General features: G+C 37.2%; 1 protein-coding gene across 1 annotated transcript in view; it reads left to right on the forward strand.

The window, feature by feature from the left end:
- The first annotated feature begins 106 nt into the window (after nucleotides 1–106).
- LOC103578838 (uncharacterized) overlaps nucleotides 107–26,251 on the forward strand; it is a 39,004-nt gene continuing 12,859 nt past the window's right edge. Inside the window, exons 1-12 of the mRNA XM_008560043.3 lie at nucleotides 107–3,952; nucleotides 13,927–14,135; nucleotides 14,386–14,617; nucleotides 14,763–14,840; nucleotides 14,984–15,102; nucleotides 15,240–15,312; nucleotides 15,502–15,537; nucleotides 16,558–16,702; nucleotides 16,830–16,935; nucleotides 19,058–19,090; nucleotides 21,268–21,314; nucleotides 21,444–21,613. Of these exons, the coding sequence (XP_008558265.3) occupies nucleotides 226–3,952; nucleotides 13,927–14,135; nucleotides 14,386–14,617; nucleotides 14,763–14,840; nucleotides 14,984–15,102; nucleotides 15,240–15,312; nucleotides 15,502–15,537; nucleotides 16,558–16,702; nucleotides 16,830–16,935; nucleotides 19,058–19,090; nucleotides 21,268–21,314; nucleotides 21,444–21,613 (4,975 nt within the window). The 5' untranslated portion in view covers nucleotides 107–225. The remainder of the gene's footprint in view (nucleotides 3,953–13,926; nucleotides 14,136–14,385; nucleotides 14,618–14,762; nucleotides 14,841–14,983; nucleotides 15,103–15,239; nucleotides 15,313–15,501; nucleotides 15,538–16,557; nucleotides 16,703–16,829; nucleotides 16,936–19,057; nucleotides 19,091–21,267; nucleotides 21,315–21,443; nucleotides 21,614–26,251) is intronic.

Consider the following 26,251-nt stretch of genomic DNA (forward strand, 5'->3'; position numbering starts at 1 on the left):
ATTTCACAGACTGTAGAACAGCAAAAAAGGGAAAGAAACTGTAATAGGGGAGGGAAAGAAAAAGGAGGACAGGGGGGAGTGTCATCGAAAGAGAACACATCGGCATTATTGCGTAATGAAGCTTACGACGGCGTCGAAATTGGCAATGACGCTAACAACATCGAGGCGTCTTGGTCGTACCCTGAAATAGCTTATGATCACAGCAACTCTGACTTAAGTGCCACGATGTCGGCGTCGCATCGAAAAATCTCAAGCTCAGATCTTTCAGACGGGCGGTTGTCGCTGGGAATAAGTGCGTGCGAATCACAACGTGTCCTATCGCTATCACCACAACAACGGTTTACTAGTGCTGTCGTTACAACCACTACTACTACTACTGATACTACTACTACTACTGCTTCCGAGACTAATACAACAAGAGCTTTTGTTGAATATCGACGTAAGCCAGAGAGACACGAAGAGGTCGAAAGTTCGCGACCCTTCGGTAACCAAGTGTCTTGTGAAAAGAATAAAAACCTTGTCGAGGTTGAGGTAGACAAGGAAGAGGAAGAGGAAGTAAAAGAAAAAGAGGAGGAGTCGGTGTTGGATGAAAAGAATCTACTTGAGACGCTAAAACTTAAAGGTGAAAAACCATTCGAAAAAAAACGCTGTTCTGTTGATAGCATCAGTTTCAAGGTCAAGAGTGCGATTGAAGATCATAACGAGCACGACTGTGAACCCGAAAATCTTGGAGAGAGTGCGGGGAAAAGAAGGAACGAGACGGAGGAATTTAGAGTGAATACCGCGAGTGAGAGTGATAAAGCTGTAAGCGAGTGGGGGAATGATGGAGAAAGAGGAGCTGGCTATCAGCGGAGCAATGCGGTGCTATTGAGATATCAAGTGGACGTCGAGAATAACCAGAGTACGTCGGGTGAGTCAAGAGAGGCCGCTGGTGGCATCGCTGATGATACGCACACAACAACTGCTACCGTGGAATTTTTAAAGATCGACGACGACGCCGGTGGAGGACACGAGTCTTCCAGCACAGTCTCTACAAGCACCGTCAAGTACGTTCCCCCGGACACCTGTGACACAGATTTCGTTTTAGTGAACTCTGAAATCGCGAATAATCCGTCGGTTGATACTTTACTCGATAAAAATATTTCAAAAGCTTCGTCTACTTGTGCTTATTCTTATTCTCCCTCCTCTTGTTATTTTAATTCTCTAGAATGTACCAATTCGCGTTCGCCAGTGAAAGATCTCTACTATGTTCCGCTTCATGAGACGTGTGATTATTCGAGTAAGCAAGAAAAATATCTCGATAGTCCAAGTTCGCTGACGGATCTCTGTATTAGAAAAATTCTGTCTATGCCTTACGGCATCCAAATAATCAACGAGATAACTCATCCAAAATTCAATATTTCCACGGATTCCGAAAAAACTTTCGGAGATATAAAAAGTAGTGAACTGGAAGAAGTGGATCCAGCAGGAAAAGTTTTTGAAATGATAAAGAGACGTCCGAAAAGTTGGATGGGTGTTCCGACGAGTGAAAATCCGCAGCTGCTGGTTTGCCTCTCACCATCCCAGCAGAAACTCAATACTAGTAGTCTACAACTACGCACAAGCGACGCGGACAAGCTTCTCGATCTACACAAAAAGTTTTTAAATCGCCGCAGCTATCACGAGACTACCGGGGATCATCGTCGCTGTGAATCGTTTACGATACCCAAGTATTATCGGGTGCAAGTTAACTCGAGTAAAGACTTGATCTCAAAGACTTGTGCAGCAGCCGAAGTGCCGGAAAAAGACGTGGGTTTTAAAGAAAATAAGCTTAAAAGCAAGTGCAACGAGTGGAACCAATCTAATCGAGTTACTACCTCGTCATCTAACCGACTTCTCAAGATCATAAAAGAAAATCCTATAGCTACCCTCGACGACAACGACAACGACAACGAGCACGACAATGGCTACAAACACGAGCACGACCACCACGACTATTCTCTTCCTCCTACCAAGGACTCAGTCGCCTCAAATCCTCATAAAAATGTTAGACAAGATCGTACAAAAACTACACGGCTTTCAGACTGGTTAGCTCTCGCAAGAAATGACCCCACGGACTATTCCAAGTACCAAAAAATTTCCTCTTGTCATTTTACTGGTGAACGAGTTAGTTGTCAAGATAATCAGCAAGTAAGTGCATTTAGTCCAGTGAACCGTAGAGACCAGAACAATAAAAATTCAAATAATAATGATAATAATAATAATCATAAAGATGTTGATAACGATGGTTGTCATCCACGGGTCAACAGTGCATTGATAATCCGGTCAGCGGACGTTCCTAATGAAATAATTAATACTGCGTCATTGAACAAGAGTCCAATTACGTACAAGAGTGCGATAATAGACAAGTCAAGTGCCGTCGAGCATTGCAAACGCACTCCGTTGTTTTGTCGTGGTATTGATCCAGGACAGGTGAACCCTGCGTTGATTAATAACAACAAGCCGGAGACACCACCACGACCAAGTAGAATCCAACGTACAGTTGTCGACCGGTCCTGCATTGACACAACAAGTATCTTTGATCAAACGCCCCCGCGAAGCTATTTAGAGCCTCGCAGATATGATCCGGAAACTGAAGCACTTAAGCCTCGTCAAGCTATTAGCACTACTACCAGCGCCACTACTACTAGCATTGTAGGAAGGAAAATCCGAGAGGATGACAAAGAGAATAAGCACCAGCAGACAGTCGAGGAGAATCTAAAGCGATTTAGAACGGCTAAAGACATAAAGGACCTGGCTGATGGCCGCAGACGGTACTCACTACCACCAGAGCTCTTTGACAGACAGTTGGAGTACGTTGAACGGCTTGAGGATAAACTTAAAAAGGTTATACTGACGGAGAAAACGGAGACAAAGATGGAGGAGAAGGAGGTGAATAGAGTCTTTAAAGAATTTGACGAGGTGAAAACGGAAATGGCACTCGATGAGGATAAAAGTTCGCACGATAGAGCGCTAAAGGCGAGCGGGTGTTCAGAAATCGGTGATAATCGTAAAGAATCGTGGAAGAACGAGTCGAAAGTTGATGACAAAGGTCGTACCGAGTTTATGAAGAATGAGGGTCATCTCGAACAGTCGACGAGTGTTGAAGTCGGGAAGGACGGCGAGCGTATTGAAAAGTCGATACGGATGTTTGAAAATAAGGAAGAGTGCTGGAGAACTTTGAAAAATGAAAATGTTGCCCGACAAAAGATTGGGAGAACTAAGTGTATAAGGTTCTTTGATAGAGAAGATGAACCTCAAGAGAAACTCCAAGAGAAAGAAGATGTGTTGAGTCAGAGTAGAGAGATCCAGAAAGATACGTATGAAGGGAAAATGTTTGACGATAATAAAATGATAAAACGCCAAGCGAGACCCAAGTCCATTTCAATTTTCCCAACTACTGACGAAACCCTACGCGGAAAAATGTACGATGAGTACAGAGATAAAGTGCTCGAGCGCGAGGAAAGAAAACATCAGAAAGTTATAAAAATTAGCTCTCACGTCGACTTTGTAAAGCCGGAGAGTCCGGATGATAAAAATAATCTTGCCAATAACATGAGTAGCATTCAGAAGGAGTTTATCCAGAAGGCCAAAAATAGAATGAATAAGTTTGGTATCAATTTGGACGACAGTGAGACCGAAATTGTTCAAGAGCAGGATACTGAGACTTCTTCCACTTGTACTTATACTTCTGCTACTGCTACTAGAAAGACGGAGAGGAGCCAAAGCCAAATAATAACGAGTGAGGTCAAGGAGAAAAATAAATGTGAGTGTCGTGGCGATGAGAAAGCCAAGTGTCTTATCGATGGAAAAGAAATCAAAGACGTTGGGAAACTACCCAAGCATCTACAGGAATTTCTTGTGCTCGCTGATACTGAGGATCATCATCATCATCATAAGCATAATCATCAGCGGCATCATGATCATCAGGACGGTGAGTCGTACGTGGAAAAATAGTTGGAAAGTTGGATTGATTTTTGTGCTCGTCTAGTGTAAGATTGCCACTGCAAACTTCGAGAGTGCTCGAGTGTTATATCTCGTTTTTATACGCCGACTTATATATTATTTTGTACTAGAGTTATCCTAACAATCACTAACCCAAGCATCTTCGAGAGTTTATTATTTTATTTTATTTTTACGGATTATTGCTTTTATTACTAAACTCAGAGTTTTATCGTTGCTGTGCTTCTCATCTCATTTATTACTTTATAGCCTGCGATTATTGTTTTTTTTTCTGTCTGTTTTAATCTTGATAAAGTTTCATCAATATTTTAAATTCGCGATCACATTGGGCTGAAACGGTCACTAAATTTTTAAATATTCAGTCGAAATAAGATTTTCCTCATAAATATATTACACTAAATAATTCAATTAAAGTATAAATGGAACTAGAATTCTCATGGTTATGCTTGACACTTAATTTATAAAGTATGAGGTAATCTGAGATAATATCGATCTTTGAGTTCGGACATACATAAAAATATCTGACATCCGAATAATTTATTAGCAAACTTTAACGATACTATTTATAATAATGCAGACGAAGTTGATTTTTTATACATTAACATTTGAAACGTCGGTCAAAGTTTTGTAAATAGAATTTGTATCAATTTTATGAAGCATTAATTCAATAATATAGCAGACCAAATGAGATCAATATAAATTTCATAAAATATTGAGCTTAGACAATTTTTTCACGATAAAATTTAATTAATTACTAATCGCCAAACTGACAGCTTATTTTGGACAATAGAATTATGTTGAGTAAATATTAAAACTGTCCTAGAGTACAATTTGTAGAAATAAATTACCCGGCATTAACGGGACCGAACATGCATTACATAAAAATAATGCCTTTAATTAAAAACGTGAAGGTCTATTTTTAAAAATCGATAATTAAAATTTATTTTTGCCAATAAATCTCTCGTTAAATATAATTAACTCACTAATAAACAAATTCATTATTGCTAAAAAAAAAAAATGAATTAATTATCAAGCTCAAATAAATCACGTTCTTAATATGAACAAATTGACAGCGCGGATTATTTTTTACAATTAACAAATGTGTTGAAATAACTGACACAATTAGCCTCGATTGCGGTTATTTATAGACAACCTTTAGAATAAAATTGTTTACATTAGTAAACTTCAAAATTTTAGGCTGCAATAACTTCATTACTGACTTAAGTAATTGCATTTTTTAAATTTTAAATTAATTATTCTTCAACTTTTGGTCAACCATAAAAAATCTCATAGTTCACTTTCTGAAAGTGATCTAAAAAATTTACCATCACAGTCGGACCTCGTTATAAAACTATTTCACCGTTTTGCGTTTTATTTATGCATTTGGTTAAATTCTGCTCTATTATACATCGAATCTATTAAATCTATAATTATAAATAAACAAAATTTTGCCATTCTTATCCTTAATTAATTATGTGAAAGCACGAAATTTTGAGTATTCTTTATGAAAATAAATTACTTAATCTACAATCTATTTATATGGACATTTTACAGTTGGACCTCGTTATAAGACTATCATTCTATCTTTTTTATAAACCAGACATCGCGATAGTTTGAGAGAGAAACTAATAGTCTTATAACGAGGTCCTACTGTATCTCGATTTTAGTCATACTGTTCGTAAATCTTATCGCGAGGTTTCGGCTTAAAATTTTCACTCATTTTTTGGTGGGGAAGTGTTCCTAGCGAGTTTTAAAAAATTGCGAAGAGTTTTATAACTTGTAGTCTTATAATGAGGTCCGACCATAATTACAAAATATACTTAAATTAGACAATGTCATTAACTTTTAAATTTTCAAGTTCTAAGCTGTCTTAATTTTGAAAGATTTTGATAGCAAGTCCAGCGAAACAGAAAATTTAAATGATCATAATTAAATTTAAATTAATAATTGCTAATTAACAAGGCAAGCAAGTTAATAAGTCAACCACACACGACATTACGTTCAGAATTAAAACGAAAGCTTATAATTATAATAAATAATTTTTCACAAACTATCTGTTATCAGAACCACGGTAGCGATAAATGAATAAATATAAGCGGTTGATCTCGTGTCATTGATTCATACTCGTACTGAATTTCTCTTTACAACCTAACCGCAGTAGAGCATCCGCTACTCATCAACCGACTCGGTGTACTATATTTAAACGCGCGATGCTTCTATATATATGTATATATATCTCCACAATCTAGCAACACACATAAGATAGAATAAATAGGCCATTGGCTCTGCCTCTGGACTACTCAACTCAATATGTACGACACAGTGTGTACATCAGTAGTATAGTATGGGTATCCCAGTTAACAGAAAACCAGCGAAGCCGACCGATAGAACCACCTTAAAACTTTTAGTCTATTTCTGAGCCTTAACAACTTATGCACACACAACTTACAACAAGCAAACAGTAGAGAACAGCCAGATACAGTAGAGCAAGACCAAGAAATATATATATATATATATATATATATATATTGGTGAAAACTCAATGGTGCCGAGTAGAGAAACTAGAGTGTTTACTGTCGCACACAAGACATAAGTAATCTTCAGCCTATCGTCATGTTATCGGGTGCAGAATACATTAAAACTTTGTTTCACCGCCACCTTTTCTAAATAAATAAATATAAATAAACTTTGGTGTAGTTACTTTGCATTAGCTATTCATGAGTCACTACACCGGCAGCATTGAGTTTATATATATATATATATATATAAATATTTTATATACATAAATACATACAATCATTGCACTAAACTTTTTTTATTATAACCTATTATTTTAAAAATAAAATAACCCCGCCTTTATATTTACTCAGTGCTCTATACACTTTAAATACCTACTTAACTTTACTTGCTTTTATCCGTCTGCGATTTAAATGGCTGTAGCAGTTGCATGTAAGTATTAGTAGTACCAGTAGTTGTATGTAGTATTTTTTTTATTTTTTTTTTTTTTTTCATTTGAAATGCTACTTTTAGTCTTTGGCACTTGGGCATGCTTTTTTGGTTGAAGGGTATGGCATTGCGACTGAAGAGAAAACGAATGACGCCGATTTGCTTCAGGAGATCGACACGGCTTTAGGCGAGTCCAAAGGTTTTCTCCTTCGGCAAGGTGCGTTTTTTTTTTTTAATAACATTATTACTTTAATTAAAAGCTATACTAATTTCGTTTTGCGGAATATTATTATATATAAACATGAGTTACTAAACAAATGAGCATTTGTCGGAGTGATTAAATTGACAAATTTACTCGCTTGTTCGCTATAACGAGTGCATTATTATTCACATTTAAATGTATACATACATATAGCTATAAATATATATATATATATAGAGGACATTCGCATAGAGAATAAACTAGATTGTGAAATGATTATTGGCGACGATCAATCAGGAGATTCTAGACCCCCGCAATAAATTTTACACGTGACCATTTCGCATTCCGGTTTTCTCGTTAACTTCTGCGTTTCTGATCCTCGCTTACTCACCTCGTTACCGATAATTTAAACATCGGGGAAAATATTCCGTCGGACTTTCCGGCCATCATCACGTACCTCGCAGGGACCGTAATTAGTTTTTTAATTTACCCAGCAGTACAGTTTTAAAAACTAACTCGGGTAGGAACGGGTCTGCTGGCTAGAGATTTAAAAAAAGTTTGACGATTTATCAATAAAAAACAATACAACTCTTATAATACTTTACTCTTTACTCTACAGTCGGTAGATTCGCAATACTCGAGGACGTCCGCATCGCGAACGATGCAATTTCATCGGGTTTCCGAGCGAAGAACGTCACCGGAAAATACACTCGACTTCTGAAACGGAAATCCAATAAGAAACTCAATTCGGCGAATCTGCGGCGTCCTCTACGACGTCTCCGGTTCCATCTCTGTCTCCATATATACTCTTATATGCCACTGTAACTTTTGGTGTGTAAACCCTAGAATGCTCGCTGCACCAACTCCACTCGCTATACACTTGAAGAAATATTTTGCCATCCCGTCCACTGTTTTTCTCTTCCTCTTACTCTCCCTCTCCCTTTTTTTGTCTTTCCCTATCTTTGTCTCGGCTTATTTCATCCCTGAGACACTTCTCTCTTCCATCAAGAAATTCGATTTGACGTCGTTCCATCGAACTTTCTCGTTCTGGAAGTAAACGTTGTTATCTCAATGTACCTTAGACGGCACGCGAAGAATCGCAATTGAGGTCACAATAAGACACGTGTTTAGTGTGAATAAAAAAAAATATTTTTGTGCTTTGAATTTTAAATGCCGGTTCCTAAAGTACACCAACAGTAAGTAAGTAAATAAAATAAAAATAATTTTAAAACAAACAAACAATAAAAAAATACATTTATAAATAAAAATTTTTTTTAGCGCAGAATTCATTTACTTGTTATTTGCGCGGGAAATTAAAGCGGCCGGGAAAAATACCAAGCAAACGGTTCAATTTGTTTGATCTTATTCAGGGACGCAGAGAACCGTGAGCCTCCATGCATGCCATTATTGCTCGGGTGTTTAACGTTGACGTAGACCTACAACTATATATGTATATAGCGGCGTCGTCGTGATCGTCATCGTCGCGAGTAGCTGGCGCGATTGCAAGAGAGCTTGGGGCGTCGCGACGCCTCAGTCTTACTCTACCTCTCGTTAGTTGTGTCGGGGTTACTTCGATCGTCGCGCACGCAATTCTGGCTGTCGCTCAGTTGACGAGCCTACCAGTGAGTGAGTTAGTCTTGATAAATAAAATAAGTGCTGACGGAAAAAGGGAACGAGATTTAGTTGCTGCAGCACGTGACGTTCGCTCTTTCTTTATCCCCGTTCTCTATCTGCTCTGTGTTATTTAAACACTGGCCGCGAGAATTTAATTGTGTGTTGACTTTACTGTTGTTCTTTTGATGCTGTAAAAAAGTGAGTGGTTCCTTGATTCTTTTAGTTCGCTCTCATTTCATCAGTAGTTTATGCCATTTACTTGACAAATCTCATAAAAATGACCGGCCCGTCGTCTACAGTTGAGATTCTCGGTGGAAAAAAATAAGACCCGAGATTGCGGAGTAGAAGAGGAATAAGGAGAAATCCAACAGGTTGTCTCTGTAAAGGAACTTGGTGGAAGTGACCGCAACTTGCGACACAGATCATCATACTCCGGCCACAAGCTTAAACTTTTATCCGAAGCTCGGGCTCAAACTTTCATCTGCTGAGTTGAACATAACAATACCTTTATTTTTGTTACTATTGTTATCGCATTACTATGGCCGGTGTTATCGTTGTTTGAGTTGGTCTAATTAGTTGATAAATTAGACAGAGGATTATTTGGGCGGGTAATTAAATAGTGATGCACTTGCAACCGGAAGTTGTTTCGGGAATTGTGCAATCCGCTTGCAGTGGGTCTTTCCTAATTTTGCCGTTGCGTAAGCAGATATCGCGTTACGGAGAATATATAGAGGAACGTACGCATTAAAGAAGCTCATGTAATAAATAATTGTAAATGGGTACCGGAAAGGATAGGAGTCTTGACTGGGTGTTAAATTAGGTGTATTAATAGATTTAATTAAAAAATTAATATATTTTAATTTGCCAACTAGATTGGTTTGTATCGAAAAATAATAATTTTAAACGGTCTGCAGTCGAGGCAATTACTTGACGTTATTAAAATAGAAACTCTGATTTATATTAGTGGTAGTGGCGTTAGTTATGTTGGTACATTACGAAGTAGTCCAAGAATAATATTTAAATTTATATGGCGGAGTAGGGAAATGGCCTTGGGGAGGGAGGCCGAATGAGAAGAAAAATAAAAAATGAAAAATAAAAGAGCTCGTAGATGTGTAGTAGGGCATATTTACAAATGAGAACGTTAATGGTTCGTGCAAGTTTAAGTTAAGTGAATTGACGATAACGCGATTCTGCTCCTTCTGCTCCTTCCCATACTCCTGCTTCAGCAAAGAAAAGTTTACTACAGTCTATAATATTCCATTCGCCTCACTTTTTAATAGGATATTAAAATAAAGGAATAAGAGAGCGGAGTTGGAGATAAAAAAAAAGTATGGGTATTGTTGTGGAATTTCGTTGTTAGCTGTAATTGAACTTGGAGATTCGTTCCATTTGTCCTTTCCAGACGATCCACCAGGGTATCCTTTTACGGAAAGCTTAAAAAAAGCATTAGCTTCTGACGGTCTACAGAGTATAGAACAGTCGAGTAACACGGGTCTACACCCGTAGTCACAGCAAGAAACTAAGCGCGTCTAATCTTCTTGGACCGAACACCAAGGCCGAGCGACGTCGACGTCGTTGTGAAAGCTCATCAAGCACGTTTATATATTCATGACTCGTGGCGGTTCCTTCGGGCCTAGGCTTTAGTCCAGTGAGTTGTGGTCGACCCATCTGCATCATACCCCTCCCACTTCCACTTCTACCAGAACCTTTCCAACGATGGCTTTGTGAGCCTCACTGACGCAAACTTTACGTTAAAAAAAATAAAAAAAAAAGCAGTGGTATACTTGATGGAAATGTAGAATCTAGAATACAGACTCGGGAATCTAGAGTATACAGTAGAGTCTAGAGTCTAGACACTAGACACTATCTAAAAGTTTATTTAATGTATAAATGTATAGTGAAGGTACGTACATAGGTAAAAAAGTTTTTCGTGAATTAAAAGGTTTGATTGTTTTTGGTATTAAACAAACAATCGATTGGTGGGCGCCGTGTAGTGATAGCAGGCTATGGTCTATAGTGTGTACCGTATGGTAGTTTATAGAGGAAGAGAAAGAAAGTTAACAGTAAGGTTTATGGATACAGTAAACGCTTGGAAAGCAATCTAAAAGTTTATCAATAGGCAAACATCAGAGCGTCTCTCGAAAAGTTTTCATGCAAACTATATAACGACGTACTGACTCTTAGAAATAACTGTACTGTAGAATGGTCTAGTCTGGTACTGTTGCCGGTATATTAAATGGAACAGATGCGCACTTTATATTTCATCGGGCATTTCTCAACACTGGCAATAATTCTAGTGTTACTTGTACAACAATTAAACTTGTACGTTCGTCATAGTCATAACTGTTGCTGTGTGCTGCTCGTAGCCATCGTCGTCATTTATAAACTCATGACACTGACAAACAAACAGCATCAGTCCTTAATACAACGTGTCTCAAGATCATTAAGTCAGTAACGTCTTTAATTACAGAGAGAATGCTTAAGCCCAAGTTTAAGGCCTCCTTTGTAAAATCAGGTAAATCGCGTGTGTCGACAATGCATTGCACTCTCATTATAATCCTTTAATTTTATTTTATTTCATTCTTTGTATGCTCCTGCTTAAGCTATACATATTTACTTAATAATTACTGTCTTGTTAAGTTCATGAAACCCGGTACTAATATTTAGTAACAATAATTACACTGTAAATAAATTGCGGATTTAATCCAAAGTGAGAATTCACTTCACTCCGAAGATGAGTTTTTTTTTTTTTTTTTTTTTTTTTTTTATTAAAACTCTGAATCGGAGGGAATTCGGATTTAAAATCCAGATCACTCTGATGAAAAAACAAAGTCACTACACTGAAAAAAATAATTGGTAGCAGCTACATATTGGCAATCGGTAGCGGCTACCGATTATTTTTTGGTAGCCGCTACCAACTATTTTTTAGTGGCCGCCACCTATTATTTCAGTACGTTACCTAATTTTCGGTAACATCCACAAATTTTTTTTCGGTTCCAGTTACCGAAAATTAATCGACGCAGCTACCGAAAATAATCGGTAGTAGCTACCGATTATTTTTTTTTCAGTGTATTTATTCCTTATGCAAAGTAATTTTTTTTTAAACTCTGGAACTCCGAGTTACGGAGTGAATTTGGACTTAAATAAAATCCGTAATGACTTCCAATTTTTTACAGTATACTCCATATACGGAATGACTTTTTCCAAAACTCCAGAACTCCGAATGACGGATACTTCCATACTCACAGTGCATAATTTATAATTTTTTTCTTGTCAGCTTGTACTTGAATATTTAATGCAAAAAATTTTTTGCCAGCATGCAACAGTAATTTCTCCCTTGAGCCAAGTAGATCTCAAGAAGACAATAAGCTTATTGTTTATTAAATTAACTGACTGGGTGAATAGTCGAAATGGAATTGGCATAACTGCTGCCACAGCACTACCAGTGGATGGAAACAGAGTTTATGCTCCAGAAATTTCGTGTAATACCATATCGCAGTTGCTTTCGCTAATTAAGTTTTTGTATTAACCCACTGATCGTGTTACATCATTTCAATGTACATATAGTGATACACTTCTTCATACTATTTTTTATTTATTTCATTACATTTAATACGCTGGGTAAATAAACATAATAGCCTGGAGTGTACGTATGCATTCAGTAGTGGAGATATTAATGTTTTTGAAACTTTATAATTTTTTAATGAGTTCATCTCGGGAAATAAATTAATGCAAATAACGAGCTTGTTATGACGAAATTTCAATCAGTATTTAAACCCGGCTGTCACGATAAAACATTTTCATAATTATAATGATAATTATAATTATAATAATAATTAATAAAGGCGGGTTAATAAAACGGTTATTTAAATAGAGGTAAAATTATTAAAATAATCTCTGATTTGTGATCTTGTTGAATTATAAAATAGTAAAATAATAATTTAATCACTAGTGTATATAACAAAACCTCGTGGTAGTTAGTTGAAAATACATTGGTCGGTTATAGCATCACCCGACTAGACGGTCTACTGACAAATTTATTCACTTGGTCTGCTGGCCGACGTAACCCACCTCTGCCTCAAGCCTCTATCTCTGCTACCTCTATCTCAACTTGTACTAATACTAGTCCAACTGTCAGTACACCAGAAACCATTTAGAAACGTAAACGTACGAGCAGAGAGTAGGAAGAGCCAGAAAAGATGGGCCTTTTATGTAATACGTCTCCTCCACTCGCTAGATTACCGTCTAGTCGTTTTGACTCGTCCTCGACAACTCGAACACCCAAATGTCGTCTTACCATTTTGATCTTGCTCCATTTCGTCTCACTTCCTTATTCCTTATATAAATATATATATGCGCATGTTTAATGCACTATATCTAGTATCTGTCTACCCACAGCCACATCCACACCTACACTTATACCTTGTAGATCCAAAGTTTGAATCTAAAAGCCAAAACTTTGCTGGCTTGCTAAGTCTAGTCTCCAGTCTCTAGTCTCTGGTCCCTAGTCTATAAAGAGTTGTCCAAAGCATCAAACTTCTCGGACCATGAGCCATTCTAACAGCATTTATTATTTGACAGTCACCCGTATGACGTTTCTCAAATCTACCCGCATTTTATTTTATGAAAAATGTTTTTTTATTTTTAAGCTGGGTAACAAATAGTAGTAAGCTGCCGATTTATGGTGAAAAAAGTTAAAAGCGTTAATTATATAAAAAATAATATTTTTAAAAAACAGTGCAATTAAGCTTGATTTAAAATACTCGAGTTTTAATTCCATCGATTCGCTGAAAAGTTAATTCAATCAGCTGTCACAGAGTTATTTTTACTAGACAAGTTAATCTACTTAAGGAATTAAAGAGACCGCATAAAATCGATTGAATTATTTGTACAGCATGCTGAATTGTTTTAAAATAATTGTGTCAAGTTGTGGTGTGACATTAAATGTCTGCGCCTCTTAATCTGCATGTTACTCAATATAAAGTCCATATAATGTCTAATAAATATGGGCAAAAAAAATAATAGCTAAAGAAAAAAAGAGCATTTTGTATAACCGGAAGGGAAACTGTGTGATATTTGTTTCTGGATATTGCGCTACTAAATTCAAACAGAGCGTGGATCCGCCAGTGGGTATTTTTTATAATAAAAAGTTGATTTATTGGATCGATTTGTTATGTCGACAGGTGTTTGGTCACCGGGCAGCAGCAGCGAGCCGCCTTCGCATAAGCAGCAACCGAGCAGTCCAGATCGAGGCAAGAATACAGAAAGAGATGCTGGTATACCGCCAGTTTGGACTCCTTCCAGCGCAGGAGCGAGTCCTGTTGCCGAGCGCAAAGAGTTTCGTCCAGTCACCTTCGAAAGTCCTATTCTAGGTCGGAGAAAAAAAGCTCAGGTGAGTGAAATTTATAATATAACTGAAATATAAATTCGCTGTTAGAAATACGTCGGAAACGTAGCATCAGAAACATTCAAAAGTGAGATCGGTATTTCTTTCTCGATATTATTCATATTAGCTGTCACGGTGCACGTAAAACGTGACTGGCATTGAAAAGTCTATTTCGAATCCAACCGCTCGCTTTAATACTCTTTTCCATCATACGAACCAGTATTGAGTGTTGTGTCGGTGGTTTATTGTTTCCCAGGCGGAGCAACTGTCGCAGCCGCCCTGGAAAAACGAACATCACCAGCAGGAAACGGAAAATAAGAACAGTACGTCCAGTAACGGCACTGCCACCAACTCAACTTCTTATAATATAAGCCCGCGGATCGTAAACTCTCACTCGGTGCCGTCCCAAGGGTTGAACACCCTCGCAACCACACCAAGACTACCGCGTGCGCAAAATCCGACAATTACTCTCCTGCAAAAGGCCAGAGGTGAGTTGTATTAAATCTTACCGCTTTATCTTACTTAATTGTCACGTGCCAACTTGTACTGCATGATCAACGGTCCACTTATGTGTTATATTTTTATTCTTTCTTCTCTCTTATTTATAACCATTGTTACAACATTATTTCCCAGAGGGTCAATTGCCCAAAGGTGCTGCCTACCTCACTGAGACCGCCAGCTTCAAAAATAACGACACCACTGAAGACATAAGTAAGTAGTTATTATAATTTATTATCTCGTATAGATTTTTAAAAATAATATCGACCAGCGCTTTACTCATTCCACGGGTTTAAAAATACCTAAAAGTATTTTTAATTTTATGTAATCAATAAAATTAATTTATACGGTGAAAGAATACGAAAAAAAGCCCAAAGAAGAAGAAGAAGACCTTAGAAAAATGGAAAATCCACCGCGAAAAATAGAAGGCATCGGACCGACAACTAAAGACGGGATTCCCGTTGCTCTTAGATCGGTAAGTTATATTCTATCGACTATTCTCGTAGACTTTCGCTTACTTTATTATTTATTTACGATAAAGAGAAAATTACTGATAATAATAGAATAGCACCGAAGCTTTGAGCATAAAATTCTGACGTATGTATTTTCTAGGAGGTAAAAGACGATAACCAGGCAAAGTGGTACAAACAAATGTACGACTCGCTCCACCGTGCCGGCAAAGACGGTCAGTTTCCATTGGACATAATAACAAACTTATAACTCAATAATAACCTATTTAAAATCATTTATGCATTACTGTAACTATTTATACGTAAATTGAGTGACGTATGTGGGCAGAATACATATACATACACATATACATGATATATTAATAGGTTTAAAATAGCAACACATTAATGTTTCGCATTTGCAGATGACTACGTGACTATCCGATACAAGCCACGGCGAGGTGAATATCTTCTCAGCTGCGAGCTTTAATAATTACCGCCATATATATGTATATATATATTGGTGTATAGTGTATAGCTACTCGACTAATATTAACGATGCTTAACTTGAGCTTGAATTAGCATCTAGCTTTCATTAGTTTATAGTTCATATCAAATATTCGGTACTTTACATGTATAAGAGCATATATTATATGTCTATATATATCTATTATTTAATACACATACTTTATAATATGTATCATATTTATCATTAATAACACTACATATATATAACACTGATAAAACGTGTGTACTAGCATTTATAACTATAATTATATTAATAAATAATAAAATAAAAGTGTTTTTTTTCTCCGACTGCTTTTTATTTTTCGTTTAAACTTTACTAATGTTTCAAGTGTTTGCTAACACGTACTTCAGTGCCGCGTAAAAATTTAAATGCTGAATTTAAAGCACGGTGTTTTTAGTTTATTTTATTTAAACTTTTAATAATTAAGTAATTATATTTCAACTGACGTTTGTTTGTGTTTATTTATATACATATATATTTTTTTTTTTCGTGGCACTGGAGCTTTTATTATTAAAACAACTGGTGCAAAACGCTTGAGACAGTAAATAAGGTAGTGAAAATAAAACATTTACCCGAATGGTGTTTGAGTAATGCGAGGTGTATTATAAATTACTGTCAACCGCGAAAGCTATTAAATAATAATGAATTAAAGCCTTTACAGAGATATATTTAATTATTAATGATGCACTTTGATAAATAATTTATAATATTACACTGTAAAAAAATCGGGAGTGATGACAGATTATATTTAAATTCAAATTCATTCCGATACTCGGAGTTTCAGAGTTTTTCAAAAAAAATCCCGCTGCATACGGAGTAAATTTTACCTCGAGGGAATTAAATAAATAAACAGTAATTTACTATGGATTTAATTCGCGTTCACTCGAAAATTTTTTACAGTGTATTGATTAATAAAAGTAAATATTCTAATAATTTTTGTTTATATTTTCAGGATTTAGATACGGGCATGGAAGTGCCAGCGGTTATTTAAGCGAACCTGAGCCACGTGCGTATGCAGACAAGTCCGCGACATTGGATATACGGAGACGTCAAAGAAATAAAGAAAATGACTCGACAATCTCGACGATGCCAAGAAAGTAATTGACAAATTATTTAATTACTTATTTTTAAACTAACATTTTGTAAATTAATCCAAGTTATTTTAGTTTTTTAAAGTCCGATAAAGCAAAGCTTGAAATTATTTAATCGCGGATTTATTTTTAGAAGCGCGCTGGTGAAAACGACGGCTGAAGTTTATCGAAATCAACCGGGACGCATTGAGAATTATCAACCAGGTCAATCTACTATCGGTGAAAAAGAAACTAAAGAGGTAAATAATCGTTTTTCTCCGTTTCTTTATTTTTTTTTTTTTTATCACTGTAAATATCATGTCATTAAATGAAATTGGTGACGGACGAATATTTGAATAACGCACATGACTACTTTTTGAATACATTTACTTTCAGCTGACTATGACTAAAAAGAAAAAGGTAATTTTCATTTTTAGTCCAATTACTTTTATTATTATTACACAAACAAATAATTAATACTGTAATTAATTATTTATATAATTTTCTTAATATTTTAAGTGTATTCTAATCAAGAAATATTTCATCCTCTTAGCGCTCGACTTTAAGTAACATTCATGGCAGAAAGCTTTTATATCATTTTTCATATCATTTAATACTTTTGAATTAAATACCTCTCAAGTTCCTTAACATTTTATTTAAAAATAGAGCCTTACAAACCTTTCAATAATATTAAATATGCAGGACTTCCATAATGGAAATTATTTTGAAAGTTGGCTTCAAATCAATAAGACATCACTATTAATTTCCATTCGTTATTCAATTTCATAAGACAATCTATAGATAATAATTGATGAAATTTCGATAATTTTAACTCTTTCGGAGACAAAGCTCTGCACTGACACAAATAATTTAAAATTTAGTATCTAAGAATCCGTAGTCAGATAAAGGAGTCTAAAATATTTTCGTGTAAAAAATTATGTGAGAAGTTTTTAATCCAGAAAAGAAAATCTTGTCAAGAAAATATTTTTGGAGTAGAGGTGGGTAGTTCCAGATCTGTATAGTTCCATTAACTATGTCTTTTGTCGGATACGTATCCGATCGTTCCTCAAAATTCACTTTAGTATACTCACTAGTTTGTTTTTTGTCCACTGCTGTCATTTCTAACAAGCAGTAAAGCAGCAGAATAATCTTAGATTGGTGAATTTTTATGAAACTCTGAGTTGAATACCAATCATAATTCATTTTCTATTTAGTATAAAATAATATAATTTGCCGTGAATGCGTCTTAAACACATAGGTCGCATAGCATAATGTTGTGTATACTAGAATATTTTGTATGTCTACGTTCTAAATACGGAAGCTTCATGAGAATTAAAAACATTGAACAGTTCCACGGATATGATTCCAGGAACTAGTTCCTCTTCGCGCCGAAAATGTTCCCGGAACTACCCACGTCTATTTTGAAGACAAATGTTTTCGGGATCCAAGTAAAGATTTTCTTGAGTTAAAAGAATTTGTCTTGACCAGAGGAAATTATAACTTTATCCAAGAAAATTGAAGTTTTCAAAAAAATTTCCCCGATAGCCACCTTGCTCAGCAAGTTCTGCAGTGAAACATTTTCGGCTAACCTAACGACAAGTTTCTAGTAAGCGGCTGGATAATACTTGCCTGCAAGTTGATGCAAATCCACTTATGTCATCTAGATGTAATTTGACAGAAAAACTTGCTGTCAATTTCAAGTGAAACTTTCAACCAACTTAACGTCATTAACTGACAGTAACATTTGAAGTAAAATTAAATTCAAGTTACAGACAATCTACTGTCAACTTAACCGCAACTGTTTGCTCTCCAACTTTTGCTGTTAAGTTGACTTCAGATTCCAGCCGTAGCTTCGTTAACTTGGGGTTATGGTGGCTATCGGGGTTCTTGAATCAAGAATATTTACTTTCATTCGATTAGTTTTTTCCTGTACACTAGAGTATCAAATAAAATAGTTTTTTTCAGAAGTCTGACAAGTGAAATAATAAACGAAGAAATTGATATTAACTTTCAATTGCTGCTGATATTTTAAGGAATGTCGAGCGTTAAGAGTTGCATTAAAAATTTATTTACTCGATAATTATTTTTATCTGACGGTATTTAAGTGTCAGAGACATCCCGTGACATCTCTAATTCAAATATTGATTTTCTCAAGCTTTGTAGAATGCTTTGCTCTCAACACTAATGATAATCAAATATATATATATAATATAATAAGAAGCATAGTGAATTATATATATATATGTACATCTATATAGATGATTATTTGATGAGTAATTGCAAAACTGCTGATTTGGTTGCAATTAAAACTGCCGAAACTTAATATTTTAACTTCCGAACCAACTTTAAGTGCATAGTTTAACGCAATTGTATTTTTTTTAGTGGTGGGACGAGGTCATGGACATATTTGATAGGGTACGCTACTTTTTATACTAAATCCATTATTAAGTAATCAATTTACCTATAAGACTCGCTGTAATTTATCAGTTACCATTTTTGCATTCCCACCAGTAGCCCGAACTTCTATTTTGGTATTTGATTAACTAAAATCACAATCTGCACCTCGGCTAATGAAGTATTTTTCGAATATTCTTAACAATATAATATTACATTATACAAAAAAGTTCATTAATTTTTATAGAATTAAAAACTTCATTTTACTAGATGCTTTTAGACTTCGATCGTTGTTTTAAATAAAAATACTTCATAGCTTTTCTGAGTAATATGATTAACGAGTAATTCAAATGAAATTAATTAATTCAGCTTAAAAATAAATTTCTAAATGGGTTAAATTAACCACTTCCTCCAGAATAATAAATTAGTTCAATAAACCTCTTCACAAAAATAAGTAACCAATGAATGAATTTGAATGAATTTTGAATGAGCTATGAAACGAATGATGATGTACTTGCGCAATTGTCTTAACCCACTAGATAAAAGAATGACCACATCCCGTGCAAATAAACCCAGAGGTAATTTAAAAATATTAATGCTTGGAAAAACAAAGGCCGAGGAGAAGAAGTCCCAGCTTCGGCATCCGATGGCGCTGCGTACCTTCATACCGACCCATCAGCTGCTGGTGAAAAGTGGCCACCACATGGGGACTGCGACGACAATAACGTCATCTTCATCATCAACCCAGTCATTGCATCCGAAAAGTTCGTTAAGAACAACGAGAGCGATTCTCGAACACACAGCTCGCGATAGCGACGAATCGAGTTCCCAAGCGGAAGCAATTGGGCGTGACGACTGTCAACCTTCGGTGGCGTACCGAGCAGAGCCGCCGAGCGTGAGTTTGCTTCTCGGTCGATCAAAGTCAATCATCACGAACGACCGGATGCCTTACACGCTTCTAAAGTCATCCAAAAGCGGTAGCGGTGACCGAAACTCGTCAACGAGAAATAGACGGCACGCACGCGACAGCAAACACGGAGCCAATCACGAGGCAAATGACGACGACGCGATAGTGATTGGGTTTATTGACGAAACAGTTAAGCCCGATGACGAACAGCAGCGACACTCGAGCAGCAGCATCGAGGAAAAATTAAAAAGTCTCGCGATAAACAGCAGCCCGACCAGAAGGTCTCCACTTCTAACCAATCGATCATCTTCATCGTCATCTTGCTCGAATAAGCTGACAGACCGGTCGTCCTTGTTCGTACCAGCAACGAGCCCTCGGAACTTTCGCAATCATCACCATACCAACGGCATCAACATCAACAACAACAACAACAATCAGCGACAGCTTCACGACCCATCCATATCTTCTTCTACTTCTTCTTCTTCTTCCAGCACTATTCATATAACCATGCTACCACCACCACCGCCACCAATCACCAACAATACTGTCGCGGAGACGGCCCTGACATCACCTTCACGGGTTAGACAGCCTTGCCCCTTCACCCGGACATTTATGTGTTTTTATTATTATTATTTTATTAGATTACTGCACGACCATTACTTATCTCGTAGTCTTATCTCTATTGAGCGTCTTCTTTATCACGTCCCCAGTAGATGATATCACTAGGAAGCTTTGTACTCCAATCAATATCCCCTTTACGTCAACGCACTTTGATGCACCTCAGGTTAAAATTGCCTACCCATCATCCAAATTTATAGTCCAATCCATCTCTGGCTATCAGCATTATAACGATTTATGCAGCTCCACGCGATCAATCCCCAATCATTGTATATATCTCTCTTATCCCAATATCATCATCATCATCATCATCATCATTGCCATTATTATTATTAAAGACACGTCATCGGCCTTAAACACTAGCTTGTATTGTGACAACGCATGTTCAGGTCTCGTAGGGTTACACTTAGAAAATAAATATAAACGACACGCCATCATATTCATACCACCCATAAATAAAAACATCAAAGCGATTTTAAACTCTTTATTGTTCTATCGTGGCACTGTCAGTATTTAAATTACAAATTCGTATATATATCCGTGCACGCGTACTATTATTTTTTATATAAGCATGATTATTTAATTATAAGTATCATTTATTATAAATATATTATTTGTTCATTTATATATTTATTTTAAGGTAGTCCTTGACTAATAAGTTTATTCTTTGCAGCCGTTTGATCAGCACAATCCTCACACGGCCAAACCCTACATGAGTCAGTAAGTTATTAATAAGTGTTACATTAAATAAAACTGGCACTTGAATCTAAAAAAAAAATAAATATATATATATATATATATATATATAAATAAATATTAGTACTAATTTATTTTATGTTATCTAACTAGTGCACTAAAAGAATCTGGATACGAGAGTGACTCGACTCTTATTTTCCGTCGACGAGATGACGTCAGTCCTCTAAGCCCACTCGAGCAGAGACTTGCATACAAAACAGTGCAGAAGGGTGGCGACGTTCCTCTACACGGGCTACGAAAACTCGCACCCGAGCGACCCAAAGGTACGTCAATAGTAATAAGTTTTTTTTTTTTTTTATTATTAATTTTCTTTCTCGTTTCTTTTATTTTAGTACCGCTTTATTAAACGAATTAGACACGCAAGCTTATTACGTTTTTTTTCCATACAATTTTTATTATAAAAAAAAATTTTAATGCAAGCGTTTTATTAATTTTTTATTATTTTAAAAAGAGCTGAATGATCAGAATGAATAAAACATGCATGACATCAGAAAGATCGCACGTTTAGATTTTAAAATATTTAAGTTTAATGCTTTGCGTTTTTATCTTATAATTTAAACTTTGTAATTTTTATTCACGACCGCACATTCATTTTTTTTCTTTGTTTTTTTTATTATTATTTACCTTTAAAATGTAGTTATAAAAATACTACGCGCATTCGACACTCGGCACTGCTCTATCAGGATCTATCGATAACGGGATTCAGGCTATGATAGTATTTTTCATTTTATATTTATTTTATTACTATTATTATAATCTTTAATATTATTATAATAATTATAAACTGCTGTGCGTTTCGCTCTAACTTTCACCCGCACAATGACCACAAAGAAGAGGAAACAACGGCACGCCGCAGCCACGAAACTTGCATATAATGGTGACTTTGGGCCGAGGATCAAGATAACTAGTAGCAAAACTAAAAAAGCTTAATTTATAAACTACCAAGTTAATAAATTTGTCCACAGACGACACTGAGATCCAGTACTTTCCGATCTCATCAACACTAACGAGAATTCGCGTGCGCAGAAAAAATAACCAATCAACGACGAGCTCCATGTCTTCAGCTTCCATGAGCTGCGGGCGTTACAAACGACCGAGTCAATCTGCAGCGACATCTTCAGTGACAAGAGTGAATACGAGCACGGCAAGGTCTAGCGCGAGGGCTCCGTCGCCTCCGAGGAGGCAATCATCAAAACACAGCGCGACTCTCAAGCTTTATATTTCCACGACAGGGTACCCGCAGGCGCCGAACCGCCATCAGCAGTGTTTTGCAGCAGAGAGTGTTTCAAACATTAGATTCCTTCGGGAAAGGCTGAGCAACAAGTTGCTTAAGCACGAGCAGGGTCGAGATATCGCACGCAAGAGTTTTACGTCTTTTCGTACAGTTTCGATCACTCCAACTGGCTCCCGTAGCAAACTTTCAACTCCTACTTGTGTCTCTACTTCTACTTCTACTTCTACTTGTACTACAAAATCAACAACTTGTGCTAAAAGAAAATCAGAAGCTTGTTTAACTAAACGGTCTTGCGAATCTGTCAAGTCTGTTAGTCCGGCTTCGTCTTGTTCACCCAGAGCAATTAATTCTCAGCGCGGGGTTGTTAACTCGAAACAAGCTGAGGATAAGTCATCGCTATCAAAAGTACAATCTAAATCCGCGTCAGGATCTCAAGACACGTCTATAGCGGCCCGTCAGGGATATCGTTCTAAAAGTTATCCAACAAGTTCGTCCCAAAAAAAAGATAACACGAAAATTCGCCGAGGGAAAAAAGAAACAGAGGAAAGTTCAAAGCGTGTTAGCACTTCAGCTGGTGGCTCTTCATCTTTGTATTTATCGTCCTCGTCATCTTCTCACGCTGAAGTTGGTGGAAGACTGGTGCTTAACGGTCGCCGACAAGTCGACGTGGAAAACACATTAACAGGATCCGTCGTCAAGTCGAGTTCACTTGGGCTGGTCTCGCCCTCGTCGGCCTCGTCTTCGTCCCTGTCACTGAGACGAGCAAAGAGCCAGGACACTGGGTTATCATCGTCCAAAGTAATCTTCAAGTCTCGTGAGTTAGAAAAAACGGCGAGATCGAGTTCTAACGTTGTTATAAGAAGTAGATCTCCGGCTTCTGCTTCTGGTGTTTCCACTGTCGCCTCTGTAACGTCGAGACGAGGAAATTTTGTTGAGACTTGTAAACAAAAATCCTCGACAAGTAAATTAACTAAGAGTAGTAGTGGAGTCACGACAATAGCGACACCGCAGACGAGTGTATCTAAAAAAAACCGTGAAAAGTTTCAGTCTGGTGTAAAAAGTCCATTGAAAAAGTCTCAAGTTATTGAAGATCAAGAAATAAAGTTTGATAAAAAAAAGAGCGGAATGAAAAAAGATAAATTACTACGTGAAGGCATGACGAGTACCAGCAGCAATGTTAAGAAAAAAAATAATGGTAAAAGTGATTCAGAGAAGAAAAAAATACAAAAAACTTGTGAAAAATTACTCGCAGTGGATTGTTTGAAAAAAGTTGATAAGAAAGTACGAGAGGTAAACGCAACTACAGCACAACAACTGACAATGGACCGGATTAAAAAGCATCAAGAGGTGACACGTACTGACAACTTCTTTCAGCATCTATTTTTACGAAATATTTCGAGTTCACCGACATCATCGCAGTGCAGTACTCCGAGACGCTCGTCGGTGATTGAACGAGCAAGAATGTTTCAAGAAGTTGGTGGTTTCAACAATCCAGGCGGTTTTAAGTCTGAGCCATCCTTGAGATCACTCAACGTCTACTTGGCAACTAAGCAGCCAGTTTCTAATTCCCGGTTCAAGAACTGGGAACGTGAGAGTTTTTCATCAAGAAGTTCTAGTCCATTCGGTGTTAGCTGGCCGGGGAGATCGGTATTCCAAAAAATCACAAAGTTTGATAGCCTACAGGGTATAACAGCGGAATTTGGTTCTTCGAGTTCGCTACGCGGAAGCAGAAGTCCGGAATTGGAACGCAAGAGCATTGTGGTGAAGGAAAGAAGTTTGAGTGAGCCGCCGCTTAAAGTGTCGATGGTGGATGAGAAAATAACACGGCGAGTGAAACATTTGCCTCCGCGTTCTCCGTCTCCGTCGCCCACACGATCAGCTGCTTCCCGAAGAATCCGATCTTTTCGACAAGACGACACGTTTCCTCAACTTAAAGCGCGAGCTCGCAGTGCCAGCGAAGTAGAAGATGAACAGCGCAGAAAAATAACTTTTGGATCAAACTTATCTCTTACTAAAAGTACAAGTTCCTTGGAGTCTTATCCCGCGAACAAAGAAGAATATCAGCGTTACGTTTTCGAGATGTTGCACTCGAAAAAAAAATCATCGAGATACAAAGACTTACACGATTTTTATGCCAGTCTCGAGCGAATGGGAGAACTGGAAAAAACAACGTCCGCGAGTGACTTGAGACGCAGATTCAAGCATGAAGATATTATTGATTACGACGAGTGGAAAGAAATTAGATCGACGGAACGTGCCGAGCAAGAGCTTAAAAGTATTTACGGAAAACTCAGAGCCGTACAACGTGAAAAAGATTTTCTCTTTAGTACTAAAGATCTTGATAAGTACAGATGGCGCGGCGATTGCAGTCTGAGATGCAAAGAGAGATCTGTGGAAAATATCCGTGAAAGTTTTCGACGACTGGCTAGAGAAGAGAGTGAGTTGGAATCAACGAGACGTCGCGAGATATCTTCACGAAAAGACATTTACAAACCTTTGTGGCGCGGTAATTCGGTGGTGAATGTGGCGACTACTATGACACGACGGGCTAACAGTGAGGGCAAACAAACAATATCTCAAGATGAGCCGGACAAATCTAGATCTGCAGAGCCTTCTTACTTGCAGAAGAATCTCGGTGGCAGTAAAAAGTTTTGGAGCAGTCTTTCTGTTGAGCAAGTAAACGCCTTAAAGAACCAGCTTAATGAAATCTACGGCAGCGAAGATAAACCGAAAATGTACACAAAGTCTTTTGATGTTGAAGAAAAAATTTCCTTTACTGAGAATATTAAACAGACTAATAAGCCCAGCACTTGTGCAACGATTCCCACCGAAATTAAAACCAGTGCTGCGGAATTTGAAGTTGTAGTTCCGTCTCATGAATTCGGCGATGGACTGGAAGAAGTTGCGAGGCTGAGTGTCCGTTGCCATTCGATGCTCGTTCCGGCCACCAAGTCCTCGGGGAAATTATCGTCTTCACTAAAGAGAAGTGACTCGATCAGCAATGGTCGTAATCTACAGCATCGACACTCCAGCAGAGCCACCTCATTATCAGAAGGGGAGAAAAAACGGCTCTCTCTCACACTAGGAAAAGAAATACTCGATAAAGTATCCCAACGCAAAAACTCAAAGTCCCCTGTAACACCTCGCGAGACTCTCGGCGCCATTGCAGCAGCTTCCGCCAAATCAACAGCTAAAAATATAAGTCAATCAACTCCTACAATTAATACATCACCCAGAACTTGTTACTCCCTCGAGACCTCTGTAGACGACGATACATCAAAGTCACGTGATAAGAGTGATTTTCTTTTGGTATTGACGCCGAATGGCGATAGCCCGGTGACGCGTCGTAGAGTAGAAAATGTTTTGGACGAATGGTCTAAGAAGCCGCCGCTTTTGGCAGTCGCTGTGTCAGCAAACGAACAGATCAAAAATGCATCCAGTAGTGAGATGGACAGCACTACTGAAAGCTCGGAAAATTCAGTGAAAACGGTGGTGCAGTGCGAGGAAAATAAAACGGATGTAGTACCCAAGAAAGTTGAGTTTTTTGAGAGCATCGAACGTGAAAAAAAATGGGAAGAAAAGTCTCTTGCTTTGATAGCCGATTCAAAGAGGAAAAAAAATAAATTATCTTCGTCACAGAGTTTTGCAGATCTGAAGGAACTATTTG

Source organism: Microplitis demolitor, chromosome 8, assembly GCF_026212275.2.
Source record: "Microplitis demolitor isolate Queensland-Clemson2020A chromosome 8, iyMicDemo2.1a, whole genome shotgun sequence".
Classification (NCBI taxonomy): Eukaryota; Metazoa; Arthropoda; class Insecta; order Hymenoptera; family Braconidae; genus Microplitis; species Microplitis demolitor.